The sequence below is a fragment of the Callorhinchus milii genome, unplaced genomic scaffold (assembly GCF_018977255.1).
Source record: "Callorhinchus milii isolate IMCB2004 unplaced genomic scaffold, IMCB_Cmil_1.0 Scaffold5, whole genome shotgun sequence".
Taxonomy (NCBI): Eukaryota; Metazoa; Chordata; class Chondrichthyes; order Chimaeriformes; family Callorhinchidae; genus Callorhinchus; species Callorhinchus milii.
Window position 1 is genome coordinate 26357248 of NW_024704746.1, and position 25777 is coordinate 26383024.

At 41.6% G+C, this 25777-nt stretch overlaps 1 protein-coding gene across 1 annotated transcript in view; it reads left to right on the forward strand.

The window, feature by feature from the left end:
- Positions 1-25777, forward strand: part of itpr2 (inositol 1,4,5-trisphosphate receptor, type 2) — a 71351-nt gene that overhangs the window by 41308 nt on the left and 4266 nt on the right. Inside the window, exons 40-55 of the mRNA XM_042335022.1 lie at positions 49-232; positions 603-859; positions 1205-1405; positions 3116-3226; positions 3887-3982; positions 6073-6192; positions 8323-8433; positions 9849-10041; positions 10674-10790; positions 13428-13603; positions 14954-15118; positions 15821-16019; positions 16643-16729; positions 18220-18335; positions 20306-20471; positions 24856-25016. Coding sequence (XP_042190956.1) covers positions 49-232; positions 603-859; positions 1205-1405; positions 3116-3226; positions 3887-3982; positions 6073-6192; positions 8323-8433; positions 9849-10041; positions 10674-10790; positions 13428-13603; positions 14954-15118; positions 15821-16019; positions 16643-16729; positions 18220-18335; positions 20306-20471; positions 24856-25016 — 2460 coding nt within the window. The remainder of the gene's footprint in view (positions 1-48; positions 233-602; positions 860-1204; positions 1406-3115; positions 3227-3886; positions 3983-6072; positions 6193-8322; positions 8434-9848; positions 10042-10673; positions 10791-13427; positions 13604-14953; positions 15119-15820; positions 16020-16642; positions 16730-18219; positions 18336-20305; positions 20472-24855; positions 25017-25777) is intronic.

Genomic DNA, 25777 nt, shown 5'->3' on the forward strand with positions numbered 1-25777 from the left:
TGAAATGGCCGACCTATTTTAATCTACATCTTTTTTTTCTGACATTAGAGTTCATTTCACCATCAACTGAATGATCTGAAAAAGTCGGAGAAATTCTTCAAAGTTTTCTACGACCGCACAAAGGCAGCCCAGCAAGAGATCCGAGCAACCGTGTCAGTGAATACCAGTGATCTGAGCAGCAAGAAGAAAGATGAAGACTGTGAGGTTGTGACACCTGTTAGCAGGAGAAGAGGTAAAACAGGATTAATCTAAGGTTTCTATGTAGGTTTTCCGGGCAGGGTAAAACCTTAGGCAAGTTTCCTTATTCCACACGCCTCTGTTTACCTAGCAAGAAGTATGAACCCGGTTGTTAGTCGATTGGGAATCGCTTTCTGGGGATAATAATCCCTCCAAAAAATAATACTAATAATTTGGTCACTCAATCCACGACTGTGCGCAATTGGCTGCCGCGTTTCGTCCCCAAAATACAGTCAATTTACAGTATATTCTGTGAAACGTTTTGAGACGTCTTGAAGACGTGATATGGCGCTGTATCAAATGCAAGGATTATTATTGTTTATACAGATCCGATTTAGTTTTACTGTATAATGTGTTGTTTTTAGTTAAGGATTCACCACTTCACTTAAAAGAGGGAATACAGGGCCAGTTAACAGAAGCTTCAGTTGCCACCTCCAAGGCTTACTACATGTACAGAAGAGAGATGGATCCAGAGACAGACCTGGCATCTGTGGGCAATGATGGGTTAGGAGCTGAGGAGAAATCTGCAGATGATGACGTGATGAGTCCCACCATCGCTATCATGCAGCCGATTCTCAGGTTTCTTCAGCTGTTGTGTGAGAATCACAACAGAGAACTCCAGGTAAGTGTGTTCTTAAATATATCACAGGATTACGAGATTGGTTTGGATGAAGAAGGCCCGATGGTCTATCTGATCTCATCCGTCTGAAAACCTGCCCTCCCATCCTCCCAGCACAGAATTGAGGTGATTTTAAAATGTGTTCAACGTGGAGTCCAGTAGCTCAGTGGTTAGAACACTCATCTTGCGAGCGAGAGGACCTGGGTTCGATTCCTGGGCAGGGAATCAAACTGAACCGAGTTGTTTTTCAAACGAGTCCAATGTCGTGCACTCAACCACCCTTAAATAGTATTCCAAATAGCATCAACTTAAAATTTTATTTTGAGACCTTACGATTTTTGGTTCCAGAATTTCCTTCGCAATCAAGGCAACAAAACGAATTACAACTTGGTGTGTGAGACCCTGCAGTTTTTGGATTGTATTTGCGGCAGCACAACAGGTGGCCTTGGGCTCCTGGGTCTCTACATCAATGAAAAGAACGTACTACTGGTCAAGCAGACACTGGAGAGCTTGACTGAATATTGCCAGGGACCTTGTCATGAAAACCAGGTAAAACGATTCACCCACAAAACACACAGTCACTACACTTTACAGTATATTCTGTGAAGCGCTTTGAGACATCTCGAAGATAAGGCGCTGTGATAAGGCACTGTATCAAATGCAAGGATTATTATTATTATTGTTTCACATCCACCACATGAGACTTTTATCCCCTCCCTCCCTCGTCTCCTTCAAGACACGTTTCAAGACCCTCCTCTTCGATAGCGCCTTCGGTCACCCTACAACTACTACCCTCCCTGCCTTCCACCCCTCCTGATCCCAACCCTCAGCTCGGGTCCAAACCCCTGACTGTCCAGCGGCTTGGGATGTCTTCCCGACATGAAAGGAATAATCCAAATGTAATTTGTTTTTGCTGCTGTTTGTTGTTTTACTGTAAGATAGCAATAGAATGGACTGACTCATCAATTTGTAGAGAAGCATTTATTCTATCATCTAGTGGTGATGTGTTTAATATAATAAGCGGCTTTGCTTTTGGTCTCTCTAGATAAATGACTGCTGTAGTTCATTATTGTTAAGGCTGTAGTGTTTACATGGCAAATGGCAGAAATAAATTGGAATTTGAAAACACTTATTTAAGGCTGCATGTTGCCCAAAAATTGCATTCCACTATTCTGAATTTATATTGTTTGGTTCTCCGAAGAACACAATTAATCTTGTTCCAAAATATTTTTTGATCCTTAACCCCGCAAAGCTTTTGGAAGCAAATAATGATTTAAATTGTTAAAAAAAAGTTGCACTTTATCTACATAATGTATTTGTTGAATGCATTTAGAATGAAGCCAGGCAATAGTTCAGAGTCAAACTCATGAAACTGTAACAAACTCAAAAAATTCTGCTTAAAGCAGCAGTTTCACTTAAAGTACGTTCGAGGAAATATGTTTTAAGGACAACCTGAAGACCCATTAAATTTGAAGCTTGAGATTGCTAAGCCTGTGAGCTGACATTGCAGTGATTGACTTTCCTACTATATTCAAATCAATATTAATATTTAAATTTGTTGAACATAAACAAATGGAGAGAAAAAAATGCATTTGTTGGCACTCTTAACAAACCAAGATCCATTTTCCGCAAAACATATCAAATGTGAGACTTATTGTGTTAATATTGATATGAATGGCTTATTGACTCAATTTCAGTATTCACAGAATTCTACCTATTAAACCATTCTCAGACTCTCGGATAAAGCTTCCTGTCAAATTAATGTACTCTTCAACTGGATAATAGAGTGGAGTCCTGTAGTGTAGTGGTTAGAGCACTCGACTCGCAAGTGAGAGGACATGGGTTCAAGTCCCGGGCAGGGCGAAACCGTGGGCAAGTTTCCTTACTCCACACGACTGTTTAACTAGCAATACGTAGGAACCCAGTTGTTAGTCAATTGGCGGATCGCTTTCCGGGGGGTAACAATCCCCCCCCACCCCCTAATAAAATTGGTTGTTTATTCCATCCATTGCTGTTTGTGGGTGGAAAGTGACTGTTTGTGGGACGCCGCTGTGTGCGATTGGCTGCCGCATTTCGCCCACAAACTACACAGTCAATCCATTGTATGTAACATTGTATTTATGTTGTATGTTTTAAGAAGGGAGACCAAAATACCTTGCCTATAACATGTTATAAAGGGATCAGGAAAGGTGCCCTGTATGTCTAGAATAAACCTATTTGTACCAAGTTGTAATATTTGTTCAATGTTACCTTTGTCAGACTTGCATTACCACCCATGAGTCTAATGGAATTGACATTATTATCGCCCTCATCCTCAACGATATCAACCCCCTCGGAAAGTATCACATTGACCTGGTGCTACAGCTAAAGGTAAGAACATTCACACCTTTGGATAATAGTTTTTCTAGCTGCTAGTTTTTTTTTCTAACTCCATATTAATGTGTCTATTTGGCTTTTCTGGTAGCTCTGTTGGTAATGCTCTTGTCTGGAGTGTGGTTGTACCTGGATTCACACAGTTCCAGGAGAGTTGTAAGGTGTAAATTCAAATTGGCCCCAATAGCCCTGGAGAGGGATTAAAGAGGGAACATTAAGCCAAAGTTACTGTTGATTGGTTCCTACTTAAAAAGGATTGGGTGTGTGGTAAGAGGGTTCTCCTTGGGCTGAACTGGTCAGGCCGTGGAGTGTTGGAATCGAGCCCTCTCACTATGCCGGTCTCTAGTCCGGTTCCTGAGCCAGGAGGGGCCTCAGTGTCCCAGGGCTCTCACTGCTGATAGTCCGGCCCGGCTCATCAGTAGGACTTGGAAGGGCCGACCAGTCACTGGGGGCAGGGAATCCTCCCCCTCAGCTCCTGGTAACCCCACAGCCAAAGCCCTAACTAACGGGGAGGGTGGTCCGAGCTGGACAAGCAGTGGGAAAGCTTGCCAGGCAGCAATAGCAATGTGTGTTCATTTGTTGTTGTTCCAAACCTCATGAAAATTGCATTTTGCCTAATTTTGCTTTAAATAAATATCCATGTTCATATTTCAACAGAACAACGCTTCAAAGCTTTTGCTTGCTATAATGGAAAGCAGACATGACAGTGAGAACGCAGAGAGAATTCTGTATAACATGCGTCCAAAAGAACTGGTAAGCTTGCAGTGACTTTAGCAAATTCCTGTTTATAACTGTTTGGCAGATCTTTACGATCTCTGTGACACACTTTAACCGGCTGTAATTACAAAACCACAAATCAATTCTTTTCGCAACAACAACTTGTATTGACACAGTGCCCTCATGCAGGGCAGCACCCCAGAGCACTGGACACTGGCAGAGCACGACACTGAGCCAGGGGGAGGGGACCATTGGCACAGGTCGAAGAGGAGGGTCTTCAGCCGCAACCTGAAGATGGGAAGGAGGGAGTAAGGCAGAGGGATAGAGGGAGAGTGTTCCAGAGTTTGGGGGCATAGTGGCTGAAAGCTCGGCCACTGATGGTGGACCAGAGGGGACGAGGGACAAGCAGGAGGCCAGAGTCAGTTGAGCGGAGGCAGTGGGTAATGGGTTGGGGAGTGAGCAGGTCAGAGAGGTAGGGAGGGAGGTGCCAGAGCGTGAAGGGACCACACTTCAGTGGCAACATTTTTTTTTAACATTATGATGTTTTCCGCTGTTGCAAATAAGGTGAATTAAAGAAATCTAACTATTTGTGAATTGAAACCTCTTTCGAACTTTGTTACTAAAAGTGAACTTGAAGACATTAACTTACCAATAACTTTCGTGGTGACTATTTTTGCTGACTTTAATGTTAATAATTACAGTGGTTAGGTTTCTCTCGATCAAACACTGGATATCTATCCAAAATGGATGGGTCATGCTCAGCTATTTGCATGTCTTAGTAAAGCCATCAGGCAGTCACATCATTAACTGAAAAACTCATCATCCTCTGGATTTCTCTCAGAAATGATCATGCTGGGAGCCATCAGTGCACTAGAGGATGCAGTAGCATAAAAAAATCTGCAGTTTAAATAACTAACATGTCACCTCACAAACTTAACTTGATTTAGCAGCATGTAAGACTCTTGTATCTTCTCCTCCTTCACTGGTCTGGAGGGAATATCAATGGCCAAGCTGTGAGGTCTTAGCTGGTTAGACTCCAGCAGTTACCCCAACGCACACTCTGGGTTCCCCCCAAGCCTTGGCTCTCGCCAACCTGTGCCTAATACTTTCTTGAATTAGGTAAACAGGATATGTCCCTTCAGGGAGAGAGAGAGAGAGAGAGAGAGCGCATTCCATTCCAACAATCTCTATCTGGGATTTCCATGTGTAGGTGGGATGCATTGGAAATCTCAGCTTGGTTTGGAGACTCTTAAGATGGGTTTCTAGCAATTCATATGTTCTTATGAAAAACAACAAAATGACATTTGTGTAGCGCCTTTCACGTTGGGAGGACGTCCCAAGATGCTGGACAATCAGTGTTAAAAACAACCTCTTATGGCATCAAATCGTCACAAACGTTTATAAACGATTCAGTTGATCTCCTGAACCACATTTAATACTAACATTTCCCCGTTTGCCCATGCACCAGTTTGCACTTGTATTGCAAGCAGCACAAAGCTGAGTGTCACACCACCACTTCCTGCAGTTTGTCGGGAATAATGACAGATTGGTTTCAACTCAAACCCAGCGATCCTCAGCTCTACTGTGCATCTTGCATCACTGCCATGTGAAAGGCGCTTTCCGCTGTCAGATATACAAAATAACTGCCACATTAATCTTGCCTGATTCTCTTTAAAGCTGGGTGCTCTATTCCTGCTTATCTCCTTCGAAATTCTTGATTATTATCTTTAATACGTTTGAGCTTCATCAAGTTTTAATCAACACAGTACTGGATTCAACAGACCATTAAATAATATTTATTATTATTATTATTCCCATGGCACCGTTTGAAAAGAGAAGAGAGTTTCTCTCTCCTGGTGTCCTGGCCAATAAATCCAAACCAATAAAATTGGTCACTCAATCCACGACTGTTTGTGGGACACTGCTCTACGCAATTTCGCCCCCAAAATACACAGTCGCGACACTTTACAGTATATTCTGTGAAGCTTTGAGTCGCAATGACATGATGCGGTGTTACATCAAATGCAAGAATTATTATTACTAAGAGTGTCTGTTTGGATTCCTGTGTTCTACATACTGCTGCGTAGCAAAACACAAAGTTTATTATTTCATCTTTTGCCTCGCAGGTGGATGTCATAAAGAATGCTTACCATCAGGGAATAGAGGCAGATAATGATGAGAATATCTCCGAAGATCAGCTCTCTCCAATGGACGTTGGCCATAATATTTATATTTTGGCTCATCAGGTATATTGTAAAGTGTTTAAATGTAAAGTTATAGAAACATTGGACAAGTTTCCTTACTCCACACACTTCTGTTTACCAGCAGGAAGTAGGAACCCGGTTGTTAGTCGATTGGCAGATCACTTTTCCGGGGGTGATAAACCCTTCAAAATAATAAATAAATAATAATTTCCAAATAATAACAATTTGGTGATTCAATCCACGATTGTTTGTGGGACACTGTTGTGCACAATTGGCTGCTGCGTTTCACCCACAAAATACACCCATCAATTCACTTTACAGTATATTCTGTGAAGCGCTTTGAGGCGTCTCAACGACATGATAAGAAGCTATATCAAATCAAGGATTATTATAATCATAGAAATCTGAGCAAAGAAGGGGATCGTTTGGTTTGCTTACCGTTCCCCATGAGCTGTTACTTGACATTTATAGTACAGTTCTGTACTGTTCATTTTCAGCTATTTGGCACTTTGTATTAAATACCTATTTTATGTGTGGTTTCAGATAGATAAAAATGCCAAAAATAGGATGGAAACTCTTCTTAGCCAGTTTTTTGTTAAAAAAAAACACACACATTTTGGCTGCCTTTGACTTTAATGTTGGGCTGGCTGCTTTGGCTTGAAGTCAAAAGTATGATTTGTCACTTCTGTATCCTTTTCCCCTCGAGCGATTTTTTTCCCTTCGTTTCCCAGCAGCAGTTAGCCATTCCTGTAAAGTAAGTAACTGTTGTGTTTACCAAAGCGATTCCTGTGGTCAGAGAGGTCAGAGCCCGGAAGGTCGAGAGAACTTAAGTTAGGTGTAGTTACGATTAAGTTTTTTCCTATGATTACAACACAACTCGTACCTTATCCTGTTGTTTTACAGGGAGACTGTGTGTTTTTTTAAACTGTGAGGAGTGCACACGTTACGTTTGTTTATTTAAGTATATATATAAAAAGGCACATTTTGCATTGCCTTTTTAGCAAATGTTTTCGGTTTTCTTTTGAAGTGCGTTCGAGTTTGTTTTATGAGCGTTAGCTATTTGGCGTTGAACAAAATTCTTGCTTTCTGGCAAAATGCTGTGGTTCAAGTTGACCATTTAAGTGCAGGTGTGTGTACAGTATTTGAGAAACAGTTTGGCTGAAGTACAATTTCACAGAATCAGCCACAAAATGTACAGTCAATTAATTTTACAGTATATCCTGTGAAGCACTTTGAGACGTCTTCAACGATGTGATCAATGCAAGGATTATCATTATATATTTTACCCTCAAGTTTTGCTTTGGCCTAAAATCTACTCCCATTATGGTAGCAAAGATAATAATAATCCCTGCATTTGATAGAGCGCCTTATCACATCTTCGAGACGTCTCAAAGCGCTTCATAGTGTACAGTGAATTGACTGTATATTTGTGAGCGAAACGCGGCAGCCAATTGCGCACAGCAGCGTCCCACAAACAGTCGTGGATTGAAATGACCAAATTATTATTAGTATTTTTGTTTGAAGGGTATTAGCTGTGGAAAAGCGATCCACCAATCAACTAACACCCGGGTTCCTACTTATTGCGAGGTAAACGGAGGCGTGTGGAGTAAGGAAACTTCCCCAACATTTTGCCCTGCCGGGAATCAAACCCAGGTCTCTTGCTTGTGAGGCGAGTGCTCTCACCACTGATGTAACTGATATGAGGAACACAAAACTTCACGTTTGTTTAAAATCCACCATATTTCCTCACAATGTTCCTTGTACGCGACCAGTCACTGGGGTCAGGGAATCATCCCACTCCTGATAAGCAGCAGGTAAGCTTCCCAGACAATGCTCTCAATGGCCAAGCTGTGTGGGTTTAGCTGGTTAGACTCCAGCAGTTACCCCAACGTACACTCTGGGCTCCCCCCAAGCCTTGGCTCTTACCAACCTGCGCCTAATACTCTCCGGAATTAGGTAAACAGGATGTGTCCCTCCAGAGGGGGAGAGAGAGAGAGAGCGCATTCCATTCCAACAATCTCTCTCTGGGATTTCCATGTGTAGTTGGGATGGAAATCTCAGCTTGGTTTGGATTCTCTTAAGCAACGGTGATGGGTGTCAGACACCCGGCTGACCAATAAAGAAATTCCTTGTAGGTTGAAAATTGACTTGATATGATTGATTGTTTTACAGCTGTCACACCAAAACAAAGCTTTACAGCAGATGCTTAAACCAGGAACTGATCCACTGGATGAAGGAGACGAAGCTTTAAGATATTACGCTGGACATACTGCCCAGATTGAGGTACTTGCGTCTCTGAAAATTGGGGCCAACGACCTCTTTGTTTTTTTGTATAAGTTGATTAACAGAGGACTGGATGTGAGGGGGAAAGGAAAGCTGGATGTGTGGGGGTGGGGGGGGATTGTCAGACCCCAAGGTTCAGAGAGCGTGTGAGAGAAAGAGAGAGAGAGGCCAGAGAGGTTGAGGAGGTCAGAGCTGGAAGCAAGGAGACATTAGCTCTCACTGGGAGGTCAGGAGGACGGATTCTGCCTTATCCATATTAAACCACAGGAAGTTTTGGCTCTGCCAGGCTCAACCATTAATAATTAATTGCCTTCCCTCTGAAAGCAGAGATAACCTCACACATGGAGCCTTCCATCAAACTCTCTTAACGTACTGTGGTTTGCACGCCCGCCAATGTGTTCTGCTTTTGAAATCAAGATCACGTCAATTGTCAAACCTTTGTTAGTGAGTGCAGCCTCGCTTAGAACAAAGGCAGAACCTATACATACCAGTTTGAATAACATTTGAGTTATTGTACTGCTGTTCAACTCAGGAGATCACAGTTCTTTTGATCTCTCCAGCCTTTCACCAGCCATAGCGCCTCTCCCCTTACATAGATACTTTAAAATGTTAAAGTGCGGTTCCTATTATGTTGATCAGACAAGGAAATTACTCCAGCTATTTGCCTCCTGTGGAGTTAAGACTTTAAGCTCCCAGTCTGTGAGCTGTCTACCACATACCGTTAGGTTGACTGCATCATGTTTATGGGCCATGGTTATATAACCCTTAATTTGCCTACATCAGAACCAGCGGTTAGTTTTATCAAAAGTTTTATCCTGGCTCCCAGCATTGTTAGCTCTTACCCCTGGACACGTATCAGGGAACAACAATAAAGTAATGTATCTGTAGGAAAGTAAGTAATTGTAATTGTAAATTGTAAAGAATTATGCCCTGTTACAGATTCTGAGGTGTCATCTGCGGTGTTTGTTAACTGGGTTCCTTGATAAGAAATCTCCAAAAAGGGATTACAACTTTTTTTTTCAACTGGGGCACTTTAACTCGGAAACTCTTAACTAGAGTTCCAGCTATAATAGAGGCTTTATAATTCGTATGATTCTAAACCATTAAGAATTTCACCCTCCCTCTCGATTTATGATAACACCTAAACATGAAGATTATGCTACGGGCATGAATTCTCCTTTGCATCTCATTCCAAAATATTAATTTTATAATCTTAATATTAAAAAAAGGTAATAATCCCTCCTCCCCCCCAAATAATAATAATTTGGTTACTCACTACACAACTACTTTGGGGACAAAATATAGTCAATTCACTTTACAGCATATTCTGTGAAGCGCTTTGGGACGTCTCGAAGACGTGATAAGGCGCTGTATCAAATGCAAGGATTATTATTATTATTGTTATATATTCTCAGATTGTGCGACATGACCGAACTATGGAGCAAATTGTATTCCCCGTTCCTAATATCTGTGAGTACCTCACAACCGAGTCCAAATGGAAGGTGTTAAATTCAACTGAACGAGACGAGCAAGGCAGCAAAGTCAACGACTTCTTCCAGCAAACCGAGGACCTATACAACGAGATGAAATGGCAGAAGAAAATCAGAAGTAAGTATTCAGAGTCAGCTTCTGGCTCGTGGTGGGACTCAAGCGTTTTAGATCTTTAGACGTCACCATTTTTTAAAAATATTTTTGTCGCTCTTATTTTTAATTATTTTATTACTTGTGGTGTTTAGTCCTTCAGTAAATGCTGTAAAATCATCCAATTTCATCCAGTTTTTCACATGCTCACAAACTTTAAGTAGGAACCTGGTTGTTAGTCGATTGGCAAATCGCTTTCTGGGAGTAATAGTCACTTCAAAAAAAAGTAATGAATCATAATTTGGTCACTCAATCCACGACTGTTTGTGGGACACTTCTGTGTGCAATTGGCTGCCGCGTTTCGCCCACAAAATACACAGTCACTGCCCTTTACAGTGTATCCTGTGAAGTGTTTGAGACGTCTCAACGACGTGATAATGCAAGTATCAAAATGCAAGGATTATTATTATTATAATAACTTCACTATCCTGTATTCAACTCCCTTCCTTCAACTACTCTTCAAAAGACTAACTTTAAAAAGAAAATGTCTTGCATCTTTTTTTTCCCACTGTTGAGTTTTCTGATATGAGAATCAATTAATTCTTGCTTGCTTCACAGTGAGATTCGCACAGTTTGCTAATGCTCTGTTCCTTCTTTAGATAACCCAGCGCTGTTTTGGTTCTCAAGAAACATCTCTCTGTGGGGAAATATTTCGTTCAACCTCGCCGTGTTTGTAAATTTAGCCGTAGCACTTTTCTATCCATTTGGAGATGAAGGTAAGAACATAAGAACATGTTGCCATGAGTCCTGTAGCTCAGTGGTTGAGCACTCGCTTTGCAAGTGAGAGACCTGAGTTCAATTCCAGGCAGAGGGCGAAACCTTGGGCAAGTTTCCTTACTCCACACAGAGCCTAATAATAATCCCTCCAAAACAAAACAATAATAAATTGGTCATTTTCAATCTACGACTGTTTGTGGGACATTGCTGTGTGCAATTGGCTGCCGCGTTCGCCCACAAATATACAGTCAATTCACTTTACAGTGTGTTCTGTGAAGCGCTTTGGGACGTCCTCCCGACGTGAAAAGCGCTATATCAAATGCAAGGATTATTATTATTATAACATAAGAATTAGGATCAGGAGTAGGCCATTCGGCCCCTCGAGCCTGCCCCGCCATTCAATAAGATCATGGCTGATCTATTCTAACTCCACTTTATCCCCATCTCCCTTAATCCTTTTATTTACAAGAAATCTATCAATCCATACATTAAATACATTTCAAAATCATGGCAAATGAACTGCTTATAATGGAAACATAGGAGCAGGTCGAGGCCATTCAGTCCCTCGGACCTTATAAAGTCTGGTTGAACTGCTCACTTTTTCATGTCAGCTAGAAAACATTTCAAATTACTTTGAATTAATGTTGTACCACATCTGTCTGAGCTCACATAGAATCAAAGAATCTTACAGCTCAGAAGAAGGAGGCCATTCGGCCCATCGTGCCTGTGCCTGCTCTTTGAAAGAGCTACCAACTCCAGCTAGTCCCACTCCCCCGCTCTTAGCCCATACATAGCCCTGCAAACGTTTCCTTTTTAAGTCGCTATCCAGTTCCCTTTTAAAAGTTATCATTGAATCTGTTTCCAACAGCCTTTCAGGCAGTGCGTTCAGACCATAACAACTCTGGGTTAAAAAAAAGAATTCTCCTCGTCTCCCTTCTGGTTCTTTTGCTATTTATCTTAACTCCGTGTCCTCTGGTTACTGACCCACCCGCCAGAGGAAACAGTTTCTCCCTGTCTACTCTATTAAAACCCCTCATCATTGCGAAAACCTCGATTAAATCTCCCCTCAATCTTCTCTGCTCTGAAGAGAATGTCCTCCCATTGTTGTTGATAATGATTTCTGTGATCGAGACAAGCCAATTATTTGTAATTCTCAGAAGCTGAGACCAGGCACATTTTGACATATATAAAAAAGCTCCCTGAAGGTGAAGTCAAGCAAGCAGGCTTCCCGGAGGTGATTTCATTTGTGTTAAAGCTGCCTCCAGGAACAATATCTCGGCACTAGCAGAGCACTGATAGGAGCTAGACATGCAGTGTACCTGCATATACCTGGCAAAGCTTCTGAAATAAAATTTGTCCTTGATATACTTTTCTTACTCTGCAAAAAGGCCACATTTGGGTTGACTATTGCATTGCTGCCTCAGTAACTTTATCTGTGTTCGATGCTTCTGTTGTAGATTCAATTATAATAGTTTCGCCCACAACATATACAGTCAATTCACTTTACAGTATATCCGGTGAACCGCTTTGAGACATCTTGAAAACGTGATAAGGCGCTGCATCAAATGCAAGGCATATTATTAATTAATTAAAATAAAGACTGCAGTATGATCAGATAACTAAATGCCACGTGTGCCTGAAAATATTAGGTGGTTTTGTAATTGTGGTTAAGATTATAAGTTAAAATGGTTGCAGTTAAACTAAACTTGGCTAGGTTTTCAAAAGGATCAGATGTTGACAGGTTATTTTATCAGTTGAATAACACAGCACCTGTTGGCTGGTAATGCTGAATATAAATGAACCTTATCCAGATTGCAATGATCATTAACTGCATTAAGCTGTTGTTCTTGTCCAGTTCAAAATAAATTGCTTTTAAATGACTTGATATTACCTTCACATCAAATTAGACATCCTTCAGTTCTGAGACAACGGTTTTTCAATCTTCTCCAATAATAAATTCCCCATAAGCCAAAGGAATTGTGCAATGGAATTTCATCCACAAAATATATAGTCAAATCGCTTTACAGTGTATTCTGTGAAGCACTTTGAGACATCTCGAAAACGTGATAAGGCGCTGTATCAAATGCAAGGCTTATTATTAAGACTGATCCCTTCATCATATACACAGTATAAATGTCTCTATTGACAGCTATTTTGCTTTAACTTTGGAAAAAAATGAGTACTTTAGATTTGTTTTGTGCTTCAGTGCAAAAGAATTCCTGAGTGAGTCCACTGTTGTGCCCAATTGACTGCCGCATTTCACCCACAAAATACACAGTGAATCCACTTTGCAGTATATCCTGTGAAGCCTGTCAATGATGTAATAAGACGCTGTATCAAACACAAAGGATATTATTATTATTATGATATTGTGGTGGAAACTCCTCCTGTATGTGTTGTCTAGCAAAAGTTCGCAATTATATTTGATCAAAAGAAAATCTAAAATGAAATTATTTTCATTAGAAATGGGTTTGAAATTGAGAAATAGTTGAACGCAATGGATTGTCATTCACACGAAAGGTTTATTGTGTTGCGTTAATTGAGGCTTCGTCCCTTTTCCTCTGACACTGTGGCTCTCCTATTACATTAAATATCTGATTTAGTAACCCACTGTTTTTTTGTCTCCCTTCCTGCAGGAACACTCCCTCCACTGTTTTCATTGCTGCTATGGATAGCAGTTATAGTGTGTGTGGCAATGCTTATCGTCTTACCCAAACCCCATGGTATCAGGCCGTTTATTATATCTGTAATGTTCCGGTCTATATACACAATAGGACTTCGGCCGACACTCATACTGCTGGGTGCCACCAATGTAAGTAGCAATAGTTTGCCTGGGTAAATCATTTTACATGAATTGGCACTATTATCCCTGAAGTCCTGTAGCTCAGTGGTTACAGCACTCGCTTCGCAAGCGAGAGGACCTGGGTTTGATTCCTGGGAAGGGTGAAACCTTAGGCAAGTTTCCTTACTCCACACGCCCCTGTTTACCCAGCAGTAAGTAGGAAGCCGGTTGTTAGTTGATTGGCGGATAACTTTTCCGGGGATAATAATCCTTTCTAAATAAATAAATAAATAAATAATAATTTGGACACTCAATCCACCATTGTTTGTGGGACACTCCTATGTGCAATTGGCTGCCAGGTTTTGCCCACAAAATTCACAGTCACTACACCTTACAGTATATTCTGTGAAGCGCTTTGAGACATAGAGTAGACGTGATAAGTCGCTATTTCAAATGCAAGGATTAATTATATGTTTGTCAGTAATATAGCAATGGGGTGTAGCTCAACACCGCAAGACACTGCATAGTGAAGTGAGTTAATCATAGGACCATCTCTGGCAGGAGCTAAAGGGTTGACATTGATGGAAGGCAAATTCCAATAGGTCACCACAGCACCACAGGGAGAAAATCTCATTACCTTTCCTATTTGTTCGGTTAAAAAACTAGTTGTTGTCAGGTTGAATAGCCGTAACCTAAACCATGACTCCAAGTGACAATCTCTCATACTTGATAACCCTGTCAATTGTGCTCAGTTATATACAGATGATGGGAAATTGCTTTGTTAAAGAAACTTTGGGTTTTTAGCCTCATCACCCAACGGTAGCTACAGGAAAGGCAAAGCCTCAGAGCTCTGTCCTACAATCAATTTGTCATCTTGTTGAGCCTAATATTTTCCAGTATTACAACAACAACTTGCATTTATATAGTGCCCTCCATGCCAGGTGGCGTCCCAGGGCGCTATTAAGTAAGCGGGATGTGCCCCTCCAGGAAGAGAGAGCGCATTCCATTCCAACAATCTTATCTCTGGGATTTCCATGTGTAGCCGGGATGCATGGAATTCTCAGCTTGGTTTGGAGACTCTTTCCGCATGTGTCAGACACTCGGCTGACGAGAAAAACGTGTAACGTACTCCTACATCTGTCCGTATTAATGAACCGTTACTTGATGAAAATGTAAAATTACCCTATCTTTAAAAAGTTCCACTATTAGACATGTACATTTGTTGCATATTTCTCCCCAGGGAGCCTTTTCCATACATTTACTACTCGCTCGCTGAAATAGTGTTTCCCGCGGAATTGTTTTGGAATTTTCCCCCTTCAATTCGTTTGACTCCATTCATTCAATCAATGATTAATTTTTGTGTTTTCTTTATTTCTTTAGCTGTGCAATAAGATAGTGTTCCTGGTCAGTTTTGTGGGAAACCGTGGAACATTTACTCGTGGCTACAAAGCAATGGTGATGGATGTGGAGTTCCTGTATCACGTTGTCTATGTCATTGTGTGTACACTTGGTCTCTTTGTCCACGAGTTCTTCTACAGTTTCCTGGTATGTCGTGTTTCTAAACGTCTTTTCTTAAGAAAAAAACATGATTGCGATGATTTGTTACCAAAATGATGAATAGAAAAAAAAATGTCTGATAATAATATTTACAGAAATGTATTATGTAATAATGTCGCTACCCAAACAAAAAAAAGTGTTTTTTTTATTATTTGGAAACCCTAAGATAATGGGACACTGCTGTGAGCAATTGGCTGCCGGGTTTTGCCCACGGAGTCATGTAGCTCAGTGGTTAGAGCACTCGCCTTGCAATCAAGAGACCTGGGTTCGATTCCCGGCAGGGCAAAACCTTGGGCAAGTTTCCTTACTCCACGCCTAATAATAATCCTTTAAGAAAAACAAACAATAATAATTAGGTCACTCAACCCACGACTGTCTGCTGTGCGCAATTGGCTGCTGTGTTTCACCCACAAATATACACTCAATTCACTTTACAGTATATTCTGTGAAGCGCTTTGAGACGTCTCGAAGACGTGATAAGGCGCTGTATCAAATGCAAGGATTATTATTATTATTATAATGTGTTATGTTCTGCCCTGGTCCTTGCAATCCGTGTAACCATTCAACCTAAACTACAAACCATTGCGCTGTTTGGGTTCATTTTGAGCAGTTTTCAACCCCTTTCAGTGTAACGATTCTCACTGTGTTTTCTTTGCAACTCAAACCTGTGTTATTACTATTTGTTCTCAGCTCTTTGACTTGGTGTACAGGGAAGAGACTTTGCTCAATGTTATAAAGAGCGTAACACGAAATGGCCGCTCCATCATTCTGACCGCAGTCCTGGCTCTTATCCTTGTGTATCTCTTCTCTATTGTGGGATTCCTGTACCTTCAAGATGATTTCATCATGGAAGTTGACCGAGTCCAAGAAAACCAAATCCCGCAGTCAGGTAAATTCGAACTTGTTTATTCACTGCTAATGCTGAAATGATTAGTGTGGCATTGATCAGGGCTATGGGGAGAGCGGGGGAGTGGGGTTGATCAGGGCTATGGGGAGAGTGGGGGAGTGGGGTTGATCAGGGCTATGGGGAGAGAGTGGGGGAGTGGGGTTGATCAGGGCTATGGGAGAGAGCGGGGGAGTGGGGTTGATCAGCGCTATGGGGAGAGAGCGGGGGAGTGGGGTTGATCAGCGCTATGGGGAGAGAGCGGGGGAGTGGGTTGATTTGGAAACTCTTTTCAAAGCGCCGGCACAGACACGATGGGCCAAATGGCCTCCTGTGCTGTATAATTCAATGATTGTATGAAAATAAAATGTCCTTACAGTCTGGTCACTCGGGGGAGGCTGGAGACCTACAGTCTGAATGTTAAAGTTAGCCGCAGTGAATCACAGGAAGACACATTTATTAATAATAATAATCCTTGCATTTGTTACATTTGATCACATCTTCGAGACGTCTCAAAGCGCTTCACAGGATACACAGTAAAGTGAATTGACTGGTATTTTGTGGGAGAAATGCAGCAGCCGATTGCACATGGCACAAGCACAGCCTCCATTTTGTTCTTTTTGTTACAGGTCAAGAACGTGGTTATGGCTCGATTTTCAGCAGAAAGGAGGATGTGTGTCAGGAGAACTGCTCGAAATTGTCTGTCACAGATCAAGGTTAGCCAAGCAGACAATGAATGATCTTTGTGCATGTTTCACCTTTGCAACAACAACACATCAACAAGTGATGTTTACACACAGCGCCTTTCGCATCGGGAGGACGTCCCAAGGTGCTGGACAGTTAAGGCTTTGCCCCGAGCTGGGGATTAGGATCAGGAGGAGTGGAGGGCAGAGAGGGTGGGGGTAGGAGTGTGGTTGAAGGCGCGGTCGGAAGAAGAGGCTTTTGAGACAGTCCTTGAAGGAGGCGAGGGAGGGAGTGAGGTGAAGGGACTGTGGGATGGAGTTCCAAAGGGTGGGGGCGGAGAGGCTGACTGTACCCCAGTGGAAGTGAAACGGAGAGGAAATTAAAGGCGAAAAAAGGTTTGAGAATTACAGATATGGGAGGCTTTTGCATGCCAGCATGAAATCCCCTGTTTTAGGTTCATTCACACAATCACTTCATTTTTGTTGCTTGTGTGTTTTTTATGTGGTCGATAAGCTATATGTGAGTTTGCAAGCGAGGGGACCTGGGTTCGATTCCCGGCAGGGCGAAACATTATTCAAGTTTCCTTACACTACACACCTCTGTTTACCCGTGGGGTAATAATCTCTTTTTTAAAAAATAATATTTTCGTCACTCAACCCGACGCTGCTGTGCGCAATTGGCTGCCGCGTTTTGCCCACAAAATATACAGTCAATTCACTTTACAATATATCCTGTGAAGCGCTTTGAGACGTCTCGGAGACATGATGAGGCGTGATGGCAAATGCAAGGATTATTATTATTTAGGTGCGCAACAACCGGAATTTGGTAGCTGTGGAAAATGGCTTCTGTCAGACAGAATCCACTGAGTCATTTTGTTTCCAGACATTGAGGAAATCACCCGTCTGGCTTTCTTGTCTTTTTCTGAAAAAGGTGAAGTTTGCAAATGTGATATTAAGAGAGATAAAAAGTGTGCCCTATTTTTAGAAGTTGGGCTGATTCACGAGGCTGATAATGAGTCAGAAGTCATTTGAGAGTCAGCAGTTTTGTTGGGTAACACAATTCTGCTTTCAGTGATTCGGGAAATAATGTATGAAATATGGGGTTAATTTACAGTATCTTCTGTAAAGCGCTTTGAGACGTCTCAATGACCTGATAAGATGCAGTATCAAATGCAAGGATGATTATTATTATTAATAATAATAGTTTTCTGTTGCTTAGTTGTGTACATACATGTGTACCACATCCAGGCTTGATTATTCTAACTCCCTGCCTGTCAGTCTTCCCAACTCTTCCCACCACAAATTGCAGATTATTCAGAACTCTGCAGCTCATGTCCTCTCCCGCACCAGGCTCCGTGACCCCATCACCCCCACCCTCGCCCGGCTCCACTGGCTTCCCATCCCCCAGAGAATCGAGTTCAATCTTGGTTGGGAGTTGTGCCCATGGTAGATGTTTGCATGTCTTAATGTAGTCACTATTTACGACAGATTCACTACAAATAAATGTCCTTTTTTCACCACAGAAACGACGAGTGAGAAGACGTGTCAGACTCTACTGATGTGCATTGTTACAGTGTTAAATCAAGGCCTTCGCAATGGAGGGGGAGTGGGTGACGTGCTGAGGAAACCTTCCAAAAGCGTATGTACAATGGCGTTCAACAACAACAACAACAACTTGCATTTATATAGCGCCTTTCACGCAGGGTAGCGATCCAGAGCACTTGATTCGGGGCGTTCAAGCCATCACAAATGTAATTCTAGTGTAGTGTCTAACTAACATTTAGCTTACAGCAAGGCTGAAGAGTCTGCATTGTGCTGATTGGACAATCTCAACCATCAGTAAGATATTCCATATGTGAACGTTTCAGATTCTGCAAATAATTAAAGGCGGTGTATACCGCGCAATTATTTCTTAGAATAAAATGTTTTTGTGATTTTCCTTGAAACATTTCAACCCCATTGACTTACTGTTTTTGTTTGTTAACATCAGAGTCTCTTTAACATTGTGGTTTAAATGTAGAAATTCACAATTAGGAATGTGGCCAGATATACTGGAATCATTGTCCCTGTCCTCTTCACCCCCATCAACACTGTTCTTAATGTCATTGTCGGTGGCCAATGCAACTCACAGCTTCACCCACAAAATATGCAGTCAATTCACCTTACAGTATATTCTGTGAAGCTCTTTGAGGCTTCTCAATAATGTGATAAGTCACTGTATCAAATGCGAGGATTATTATTATTGCTGTATGTCTTGCTTAGTGAACTCAAGAAATATTTTCCACTTAATCATCAGTCAAAAGGTGAAATAAAAACAGAAGTGGCCGGGAACCCTCAGCAGGTCAGGCAGAATCTATGGAGAGAGGAAAGTGGGTGAATGTTTCAGGTCGATGACGTTTCATCAGAACTGGGGGATGTTGGAAGGGAGCAGATTATGAGGACAAACCGAGAAGGGGGCGGGGAAAGAAAGACAAAGGAAACGTTGAGGTGGAGAACAGAAGAAGATGATATCAGAGGTGGTGATGGTCCAAAACAAAAGAAGACAATAGATTAGAGAAACGCTGATGTAAGCGAACTGGAAGTCAGATACTCATCTTTACTTAAAGGATGTTGGTTGGCATTAAGGATGGTGTCTGGTGGGGTGGGAGGGTGGGGTGGGAGGGAAAGAGATTGGCCTCCAGACAATCTGGGTACATTCCAAAGTGATTCATTCCGAATTTCCAGATTTAAAAAAAAAATTTTAACTAAGAAAAATAATAATAATTTAGCCACCACTCAATCCACGGCTGTTCGTGGGGACGCTGCTGTGCACCATTGGCTGCCGCGTTTCGCCCACAAATACACAGTCCATTCACTTTCCGGTATATTCTGTGAAGTGCTTTGAAACATCTTCTCAATGACATAAGGCGCTATTTCAGAGATGTGCTACCAGAGATATAGCGTCTTACCACGTGGTTGAGAAGACAGCTCAAAGCGAGGATTATTATTAAATTTAACCCATGTTTGACCCTGTTATAGCACAGAAGCCATTCCTATCCCTTTGAACATTTGTCCATTTTGTTCTGCATCTATCTCGATATCTTCCAATACTGTATTAAGCAAGTACACTTAGTATTATTATTACTATGTTAACATAAGAACATAAGAGCATAAGAATTAGGAGCAGGAGTAGGCCATTCGGCCCTTCGTGCCTGTGCTCCGCCATTTAATAAGATCACGGCTGATCTTCTCACCTAACTCTGATTACCTGCCCTGTCCCCATATCCCCTAATTCCTCTATTTTTCAAGAATCTATCAGTCTCAGCCTTGAAGATGTTCAAGGACTGAGCATCTACAGCCTTCTGGGGGAGTGAATTCCATAAGTTCACTACTCTCTGAGTGAAGAAATGTTTCCTCAACTCTGTTCTAAGAGGCTGACCCTTAATTTTAAGACTGTGACCCCTGGTTATAGATTCTCCCACCGGGGAAACAGCCCCTCAGTGTCTACTTTATCAGCCCTTTAAGAATCTTATAAGTTTCAATGTTTTAATGTTTGAGTTTAATTGAATTTCGATGCTGTTTTAAACACCTGTAGAAGCTGATAATAAATATAACTCTCTCTTGTTTTAGGAGCCCTTGTTTGTTGCCCGGGTTATATACGATCTTTTATTTTTCTTCATTGTCATCATCATTGTGCTGAACCTCATTTTCGGTGTTATCATCGACACGTTTGCTGATTTGAGAAGCGAAAAGCAGAAAAAAGAGGAAGTCCTCAAGACGAGCTGTTTTATCTGTGGTATGTTTGTCTTCCGTGTCTCTTCTACGCTCCTACCCCCACCCTTCCCGCCCTCCACCCCTCCTGATCCCAACCCCCAGCTTGGGTGTGGATCCCTGACTGTCCAGCTCCTTGGGACGTCCTCCCGACATGGAAGGCGCTGAGTAAATGTCACTTGTTGTTGTAGCTATTCTGCAGGTTTTAGTCCGGGAAGCCAGCGCGCAAGTGCTAGCGCACAGGAAGTGAAGTCGTCGGTGACCATGTTTCAGGAAGTGACATCAGCTGCGCTTCTTTTGCACAAACCAAAGCAACTTGACGACCTGGAAATTGGCTAAACTCCCACACATTTTTGCCGTGTGGGAAGCTATCCTGTCTACATACTGAAATCAAAGGGCACCCGCCTTATAAGCCAACCCACTTTATAAGAAAGCGGCTTGTAACAAGATTGTACTACACATAGTTTTTGGGGGCAGTGGTTGTCTGACACGTACGGAAACCCATCACCTTTGCTTAAGAGTCTCCAAACCAAACTGAGAATTCCCCACATCCCAACTACACCTGGAAGTCCCAGAGAGAGATTGTTGGAATGGAATGCGCTCTCTCTCTCTCTCTCCTCTGGAGAGGCACATCGTGCTTATCTAATTCTGGAGAGTATTAGGCACAGGTGGGCAAGAGCCAAGGCTTGGGGGTTGGGGTAACTGCTGGAGTCTAACCAGCTTAATTGCCATATATAGTATTGTGAGGTTCTCTTAGTCAGTTTTCATTTTACTTCTGAGAAAAGGTCCTGTTTGTGTTTAATAATGTATAAATTACCGTTATCGCAAAAGCTGTTCTAGAAGACAAATGACTAGATTATAGTACTATCAGTTTGGGAGAATCTGGTCACTTGAGTTTTAAAACCATTAGCTTTCTCAACCAAATGCATAATGCAATAATGGTTTGTTTCAAGTGTAAGAAACCAGACATTAAATGTCTTTGGGCGTCATGCATAAAGTGTTGTAAGACGGAATACATTAGAGACATCTACTCTACGCCGTTTCCTCTGTTAATGATCCATAAACATGGATTATACAGCATTTAGAGCCATGCTTGTCGAGGTGTTCCAGTGAAGTCCCACTGTAGTTTAGCTAAGCACTTCATTTGCCGGGTAATGTTAAATCTTATAAATATTAATACAATTTGAGTGATTGGCCTGTACATCTCTCAGTCGCTGTCACAAGAACTAATTGAAACTTAAAAAGGAGGATCCAGTTTCAAACAGTTTTCAACAACTTTCAGCGCAAAATCTAATTTTAGGAGCGCATACTGCGAATATTTAATTATTTTAAGAAAAACTCATAGTGAAATAGATTTTCTATTTGAATCGAAGCAAAAATCAATGAAGGTTATGTTATCAGGATATCAGCATAAAATAGAACTATTTTATGTCTCTCCTCCCACTTGATAAAAAGAGATTTGAAATCTCACTTGGATTTCATAGGAACAGGAGTAGGCCATTCAGCCCCTTGAGCCTGTTCTGCCATTCTATTAGATCATGGCAGTTGCCGTGTATTCAAATACACTAAACTTCGCAATGGAACTTGGGTTCAGAATCTAGATTGAGGGGGAGCGAGGGGGAGCGAGGGGGAGCGAGGTATTGTCAGGAGTCAAAATTCTCCAGATGCTGGAAAACCGAAATGAAAACAGAAGTTGCCAGGAACACGCAGAGGTCAGGCAGCAGCTATAGAGAGAGGGAAATGAGTCTTCCTCTCTCCATGGGTGCTGCCTGACCTGTCCCCTGGTCCCAGTGACTTCTATTGTTAGAGGTGTTGACCTTCAGATCAGGCATTATATCCAGGTCTCATCTGCCTGGTCAGGTGGACGTTAAAGTTCCCATAGCACTCGGACGCCTGTCTATTTCTCTGTGTCCTGGACAATCATTCAGAGAAATTAGTCATTCACTTCATGGCTGTTTGTGGGTCCCTCATGGGTGCGAAAATATCTGCCTTGAACAGCGTTCTAGACTTAACACGGTTGTTTAAGGTTCCAGTCATCATTCTGTCCCTACAGAAAATAAAGGCTTCACCCTCGAAAACAATGGATAGGCTGTTGAGTGGTAAGGAGTTATGGTGGCTGTGCATGGCCTGTTTATTTACTATCATCCAGTATTGTCCTGACTTTAATTTTATTAATACTGCACTCCTTTGGTCTTGTGTGTTTAATTAATACCGCTTGCCTGTTAGCTCTTATGTTTTCTTGACCTACTGTGCTGTGTGGAGGAGGTAAAATCACCTGCACTGTACAGTATATTGTTTGTGTTGTGATCTCTCAGACACTATTGACAGTAGGATTATAGTTTGTCAATTTAAGAAAAAGAAATTCACATTCCCAGTTGGAATTTCAATCTCCTCGCTACACTGTGAAGCGCTTTGAGATGTCTCGAAGACATGATAAGGCGCTATATCAAATGCAAGGATTATTATTATTATTTGCTGCCGTTTGTTCAACAGCACCTTTATCCTGTCCTACTCAACTTGTGAGAGTGGTGTGTGTGTGTATTTACCTACATAGTGGAGTCCTGTAGCTCAGTGGTTAAAGCACTCACCTCACAAGTGAGAGGACCCAGGTTTGATTCCCGGGCGGGTCAGGGCGAAACCTTAGGCAAGATTCCTTACCCCACACGCCTCTCTTTACCAGCAGTAAGTAGGAACCCGGTTCTTAGATGATTGGCAGATCGCTTTCCGGGGTTAATAATGCCTTCCCCCAAAATAATAATAATTTGGACACTCAATCCGCTACTGTTTGTAGGACGCTGCTTTGCGCATTTGGCTCCTGCGTTTCACCCATAAAACACACAGTTAATTCACTTTACAGTATATCCTGTGAAGCGCTTTGAGTCATTTCGACAACATGATAAAGCGCTGTATCAAATGCCGGGATTATTGTTATTTACTCAGGGATTTTAAGTGCTAAAGTAACACAACTCGGAACACAGGAAATAGCTTTAATAAACCATTCTGCATCTCGGTGTATAGATGACTATTATTAAATGTAAACAACATATAATTAAGGATATTGTCCAATGTTAAATCGCTTTGGACATACTCAAAGCTACTCTGTTTTCCACTTGCACTTTTGAACTCTCTGTGCAGATAGTTCCTTTTTAACGTTTGCGAAAAAATCCCACAAACTGATCTTTCATGGAGTATGGTGTCATGACCACACTGTCCTCTACACATTAAACCTTAACACATTGCTCACAGCAGTGATTGTGCCAAGTGCACAGGATCCTGTTTATTCTACATGCTATGGATGAAATGTGGCTGAGTAATTGCTTCATTGTAAGTTCCACAGAAATATTGAACTGAATGTCATGTACAAGAGAGTTACTGTCTGCTGTGTAGGTTCATTCTGCGTGGAGTCCTGTAGAGTATTGGTTCGAGCAGTTGTCTCGCAAGCCAGAGGACCCGGGTTCGATTCCCGGGCAGGGTGAAACCTTAGGCAAGTTTCCTTACTCCACACGCCTTTGTTTACCTAGCAGTAAGTAGGAAGCGGTTGTTAGTTGACTGGTGGATCGCTTTTCCGGAGGCAATAATCCCTTCAAAAATAAATAACATTTTAAAAAATCATAATAATTTGGTCACTCAATCCACGACTGTTTGTGGGACGCTGCTGTGCGGAATTGGCTGCTGGGTTTCACCCAAAAAAGTACAGTCAATTCACTGTACAGTATATTCTGTGAAGAGCTTTGAGACGTCTCGAAGCTGGGTTAAGGCACTGTATCAAATGCAAGGATTATTATTATTATTCTGTTAGAATGGATTCTGAAAAGTGAGAACTAAACTCAAACATGAGGTCAAATAGGTCACTTTAACAGAGCTTGTTTTAAAAAGGTACAGGTTTTATTGTGTTTCCTCTCGGGGACAACTATTAGATTTGACATGTGGTTGAATTTTGTCTCAATTAGCCTGTGGCGAATCTGAGAATGTATATGGTTGAGATTAATAATAATTATTATTCATCTTTATTGCCTTCCAGTTCACACTAACCAGCTCTATACACCCTCAAACGTTACCAGCACAGATATTCAGATAACCTGGATAACAAGTCAAGTAAAATGCATGCAAAATTCAATGGATTTTTAAAACTGAGAATGTTTATAATGAAGCATTAAACCCCTTTGCTTGGTGAGCCTGACCCCCCTCCACCCCACCCCACCTTGTTGATCAGAATTGCACATCACATTCCAAGCCTGAAGTTTGAACCACATTCCTTCCTTTAATAAACAGAAAGCTGCCTCGGTGCCTGTTACCGAGCTTTGATTTAGTCACAAGAAAGAACAGCTATTCTGACCGTGTTAAAGGACATCGTATGTTTTAAGAAAAAAAGTTGCTAACTCTACTTTTTTTTCCCCAAACTTTTAAAGGACTTGAACGAGACAAGTTTGATAATAAGACGGTGTCGTTTGAGGAGCACATCAAATACGAACACAATATGTGGCACTACTTATACTTCATAGTTTTAGTCAAAGTTAAAGACGCAACTGAATACACGGGACCTGAAAGCTACGTTGCACAAATGATCAAGGTAAGTTCTTTGGTTTGTTAATGTCGTAGTTAGTGTACCATCACCTCCTACCTCCTCCCCTCACCCCCGGCTCGGTGTCAGGCTCCGCCACTCCAAAGCGCTCCGAGACGCTGCCTGGCTTGAAGGGCGCTATAGAAATGCAAGTTGTTGTTTAATTGCAAGAGTATTTGCTGGTTTTATTCTTTTATTTGAAAATTGAAACTGTCCATTGAGGTCAAGGATTTTCGTGGCGGGAGATAATGGGTATTTTTAATGAGAGAGAATAATAATTTGGTCATACAACCCACGACTGTTTGTGGGACGCTGCTGTGCGCATTTGTCTAACACGTTTCGCCCACAAAATGTACACTCAATTCACTTTACAGTATATTCTGTGAAGCGCTTTGAGACATCTCGGGGATGTGATAAGACGCTGTATCAAATAATAAATAATAATAATAAACCTTGCCTTTGATATAGCGCAAATACGAGTATTATTATTATTATTAATGGCAAACTTCACTCTCCTGCAAGTTGACATCATGTTGCTGGCTGGCACTTTGATGGAACAGGTTTCAATAGTTGACGTGGAGTAAGTAATCCGTAGGTTTATCTATTCTCCCTTCGCAGAGGAGGTAGAATTTGTGTGTGTGGGCTCACAGCGTGTTGGAACAGAAAGGACATAAAAGACTGAATATAAAATATCTAGCTCAAATGGTTAGTTACCTTTTAAGTGAAACACTTATTAAATATTCTTATATAACCGCTCTTGAATAAAATGC